At 40.1% G+C, this 5227-nt stretch overlaps 1 protein-coding gene across 1 annotated transcript; it reads right to left on the bottom strand.

Annotated features, from left to right (window-relative positions):
• Positions 1–274: 274 nt before the first annotated feature.
• LOC137379337 (amphoterin-induced protein 2-like) lies at positions 275–1834 on the bottom strand. Its single transcript, XM_068050046.1, has one exon. The coding sequence runs from the start codon at positions 1832–1834 to the stop codon at positions 275–277; it is 1560 nt and encodes a 519-aa protein (XP_067906147.1).
• Between the last annotated feature and the right edge of the window lie 3393 nt (positions 1835–5227).

The following is a 5227-nucleotide window of genomic DNA, read 5'->3' as shown; positions in this document are numbered from 1 at the left end:
TGCAGAATTCAGCAGATAGAACGCCGTGTATTTTTGCCCTCATGAAGGATCTTCTACAGTTGCTGAAATTGAATAGATTTGTAAAACTCCTCTCCAAGGTGACATAGCCCTGTTAACATTCAAGACAGCAGAATTGCCCTTCAGTCTGGTTTTCACATTTCCACAAACAAGGAGATTTACTATAAATGCCAACATTAGGAGGTGACAGATCATCTCGATGTGTTTAATAGGCAGCAATCTGGCTTCTGACAAAGCCACATCCATGATATTTGGATTACGTCATGATTAGCTTATCTGAGAACACAGAACTGATTGAGTCAACATCAGCTTTTCCTCTGTTGGCTCTCAGGATCTTTTCAGCCATGGTGTGATTGGTGGGGAGCAGTTTCATTTTCCCGTTCTGTGCCTTTAGCGGCTCTTTAACTGGCTCCAGGAAAACCACCCGCTTGCAAGTGCTGGCTTTACTTTCGCCACCTGCTTCGTGTGAGGGGGTGGTGCTCAGGATTGAAGAGTGAGCGCTGTTTCCATTTGTCTTTCTGTGCTTCTGCTTGGATTTGCACCAACAGCGGCAAGGTGTCAAATAAAGATAAATCAAGACCAAAATAATGCTGGCTAAACAGGCAGAGAGGGTAGTAAAGGCTGTGTTAAAGGTTTGTGACCGTTGCCCATTTTGGGTAAAATTGTGCACCTTCAGTGTCACCTCTATCGTCTCGTTTAGCATTCGTCTGCTGTTAATTGCTATACAGGAGTAGGTACCTGCATCTTCGGGTTGGACCTGTTGAAACTCAAGGCTGCCATTCAATAAAACCTGTAGACCCTCATCTTGAATGCCTGGCTGCAATGTATCATTGCTGGGCGTGACCCATAGGACATTTGTGTTTGCATCCAGTATCTTACTGTCACAGTTTATCACTAGTCTTTCCCCCAAGTGAGCCTCATAAATCAGCCCCAAGGCATGAAAAGAGCCATTCACAGTACTGTTGGAGCAATTCAAAAGGTCATCATGGATCAGTAAAACACTAACACTTCTCTTGGAGTCAAGCTGAAAATAACACCTATAATCATCTTTAAAATCCACCACAGACCTAAACCGCCTGTTAAACCAGTAGGTGACCATTGTGTAGAAAGAACAATCACAGCTAAATGGGTTTGCATGCAGGTACAAACCACTCTGCAGTTTAACTGACAGTGCAGTTAACTGCAGGACTGGTACAGAAGTCAATTTATTGAAGGACAGATCCAACAGTTCGAGCAGTGGAAGTTTAGACTTTCCTTTATACAACTGCAAGGGAAAGCGTGAGATCAGGTTCCGACTGAGATATAATTTACGAAGTTTATACAAACCTTCAAAAGCTCCAGCACTAACTAGTGTCACTTGATTATTGTAAAGAAGCAGGGTCTCCAGGGAATTCAAACCTTGAAATGATGAGTCGTCCAATGTTTTCAGCTTGTTGGAGGACAGGTCTAGATATCTCAGTTGTGGGGTGGAATAAAATGCCCCTCTGGAGAGGAAATTGATCCTGTTGTGATTGAGAACGAGAGTTTTCAGTCTGTCTAAAATGGCAGGAGCCCAGTTAGAGCCAAGCAGGCTGATACTGTTATAGCTAACATCCAAGCTGGTCACAACTTGATGTAGCGTCCTTGGCACAGTGGTCAGGTTTTTATTAGTGCAAGTAATGATATCACTAGCACAAATGCAGACTGGAGGGCAGATTACGGAAGCATTGCCTGCCTTGCAGGCACAAAGCAGCAGCAGCACAAATCTTTGGGATTTTAAGGTGAGACCTCTGAGAGCAGAGGAGAAGGCTGGGTGCTGCGAGCACATCATGGCCATGTCTCAACCGTCTTCCAGTGTTCCTTGCCGCAGGATGTACATGGAGTCGATTCCATAGGACTGAGTGTGTCACTGGGGAAAATAAACATCACCAAGTTCATCCCAGGTACAATAAACTGTAACAATCAAGCAGAGTAAAATTAGTAGATCATCTGTTTTAAGTATATTCAGCAAATAATGTATGCTTTCTTGTGCAAGCCAGCTAGATCACTTTATGCAATATATTTTAATAATAATTATGGATTATCTAGTTTTTGTGCCCGAGATTCATCATCCAGGTAAACCCTGTCTTGGCAGCAGAATGACCACTACTTTAACATTGCATCCTTGTTCATATTTATCTTTATTTCTAAAAAATGTCTGGGCAATTACTTTTAATACTTTAGCCATATCTTAAGTCACTAAGGTTAGAGATAAAACACGAATGAATCACCAAAAGGGTTGTTAAAATTTTGCATGAGTACTTATAATGATAACAATAAAAGAAGAAAAAAGTTAGGGAATAGTATAAAAGCATATTGAACATGCAGGACAAAAGAACTACCTTAAATCTGAAGAAGAGAGAACTGGTTGAAAAATCCCGATGTCGGTTGATTGCAGATCATAGAAATTTAATGTTTGAAACAATGAACATCTCTCCTGCTGTTGTTAGGAGCTGGCCATCGGTCTATTTTTCTCCTATTCTCTGAAGTTTCAAAGTACAGAAGCAGAGTAGACTCTGTTTGGATCCTGTCTCTCTCGTATTCCATTTTACAACAGACTGCTGTATGTAACACCAGAGAGACAAGCGAAAAGCCAGCAAGTGACGACTGCCTATCATCAGTTAACCGAGATTGGCTGAACACATCAGGGTGGGAACCTGTCAAAGATTACAGATGCAGATAGAGAGAGAAAGGGGAGGAGTTGTAGTTATCACATTATGTTGATTGGCAGAAAGTACTGGAGCTATACCCCTTCATGTTTACCGTTTCATGCTGAATTTCCGCAGGCTTTGATTTCGATGCTGCTTCCCTTTTGACTACGCTGCAAGCTATCTCATGCAGAAGCAATGCAGCTGATATAAGTAGGCTTTAGACTAGCTTCTTTAAGCACAGAGAATGCTCTCGCAACCAGCAGCAAGTGATTTAGAGTGATTGCAGGAGGTTCCTGTCTGTCAGGAATCAGGGTAAGAGATTAATTAACATGCTTCGTGCCATCCCTTGGTCACAGCAACCAGCTTTTGTTGCTAAGACTCCGAATTGTCATTTGCAGGAAGTGTTGGATATCACTGAATGAAAAGCATTCAGAAAAAAGATGGTCTTTTCTGTTCACATCATTAGTAATGAGTGACTAAATTGGCAAATGCCAGGTTTTAAAATGCTGCAGGTTTTTCTTTTGTTAAATTGGGTTACTTGCTAGTGCCTATCTGTCCCTAAAACAACATAAACAGAAAACGGTTGGTGTTGCTGCTGGTTGCCCACTGTTAATACTGCAGCTGGTACTGTGTCTTATAAAGTATATATACTGGTAAAAAAATAGGAAGAAATCAGAATGGAATAGGAAAGTCATTTATTTCAACTGTCTCTGCAAGTTCCTCAAATATTTATGGCTCTTTCAATATAGTTTCCACATTCAATTATCAGATCTAGTTTTCTATTCTTACATCAGCAAATAAAAAAAAATGCTTTATTGGATGATTAACAGTCATATTCTGTAAAACATTGTGGTGCGAGAGTTTTATCCTTTTTATAAACCTGTGTCCATATGATGTTCTAATGAAAATGTTTCCTCTGAATTTTGGGAGTAGGCTAGCAGAGTAATATAATAGTCAGCAATATGAAGGAAAGAATGTATGATATTCAGATTAAGAATATATATGTTAAAATAAATAATAATATGAAGGTTCAACAGCATTCAGATGCTAGGTATTCAATCAAAACAGTTCGTTTTAACTCGAGCTTACTTCCTAGGTCATGATTAGACTTTTCCTTAGCATGCAAGATTTTTCCATGCACTGCTTTGATCTTTTACTCTAGTGAAAGTGTGTTATGCTGATGTGGAAGCACTGAAAGGTAATTTTAATCCAAGATTCTTTAAAGAGGTAGACTGTCCAGCAACTGAAGGAAAATATGTGCAGTGCACAGAGAAAAATAATAGGATTTAACATTTTCAACTTTACTCTTCAGTTTTAGTTTGTGTTTTTTTAAACACCTCATTCCACTGATTCTTGTGTTGATGTTAGGCCCATCACCCATGCAAACTACAGTTTCATCTCCACCCTCTCTTTTCTCTCCAAAATCCTTGAACGTTGTCATGCTAGGCCCCCACCTGCCAAGAATGAGACACATTAATTTTGTCACAAACATTGATTTTAAACTGTTACTGGAGTGAAGGAAGGACTTGGTAAACAGATCAACCGTGGCTGGAAAATACATTTGCATAATAACAGACAGTAACTGGAAGGACAAAGGACCATTCCCTGACACGTTCAACCCACAATGGACCTTGCTCACCAGGTATTGTGTGTAAGAGCAGCATTCCAGAGACTGCTAAGGTGATACAATCCAGGACGTGGTCAGACCAGTTAGGCACATGACTAACCTACTTGGCAACCTGGGTTTTTCTGAATTGTACAAACAGTTTGAACTCAGAATGTCAGTTTGCTCCTGTCTGCTGCCATGTCTTTCTCACAAGCCTCTGACTCCACTCTGAAGACACATGAATCCGAAGACAGAAAAGTCTCCTACAGCGAATAAGGTTTAAGAACAACACTGGGCCCAAACAAAAAGCAAAATCTACCTACAATCAAAGACTCTACAGTGAACTTGAAGAACCGTAACAAAAACATTTCAGATATTGCCTCAAACTTTTCTACTTTATTTTTCTTCTCTTTTCTATCTCTATTTGCATGTGTGTATCACATATGCATGCTAGCGTGGTGACGTCTTGTATCCGTAGGCGTTAACCGAATTAGAGTTTAAGTTTAAATTTAATAAATTTCAACTTTTCTTCTTTAAACCTAAGAAAACCTGTTTGTGCTGGTTTCTTTGCCTTATAATTGGAAAGCAGTGAACAAGGATTCACCAAAGGGGAACTAAAAACAGTGTGTTTAAAAATAAAACCCTGTTACAGTAAGTGCAGGTGAAGGCTGAAAGGAAACCCTAGACCTCTTTCTCACCTGGTTGTAAAAGAAATTTGGGTGCTAGCATTCGGAATTGACCTACAGACAAATGAGAGAAATTGGAAGTGGGAAGCCAAATTGTTCCCAATCAAAAAAGAGCAAGATTTCAATACAGGTTTTCTTGTGGTTGTGTGTGCTTGAATACTAACATGTCTGCAACTGAAGCTAGTAGCTCCCCAGGTCGGGGTGAAGTAACTTGGGATAAGTTAAAAGCACTGTCTATGGAGGAGTTG

The sequence above is a fragment of the Heterodontus francisci genome, chromosome 18, assembly GCF_036365525.1.
Source record: "Heterodontus francisci isolate sHetFra1 chromosome 18, sHetFra1.hap1, whole genome shotgun sequence".
Classification (NCBI taxonomy): domain Eukaryota; kingdom Metazoa; phylum Chordata; class Chondrichthyes; order Heterodontiformes; family Heterodontidae; genus Heterodontus; species Heterodontus francisci.
Note: the sequence above shows the minus strand (reverse complement) of the source record. Positions and strands in the feature narration are given on the sequence as shown.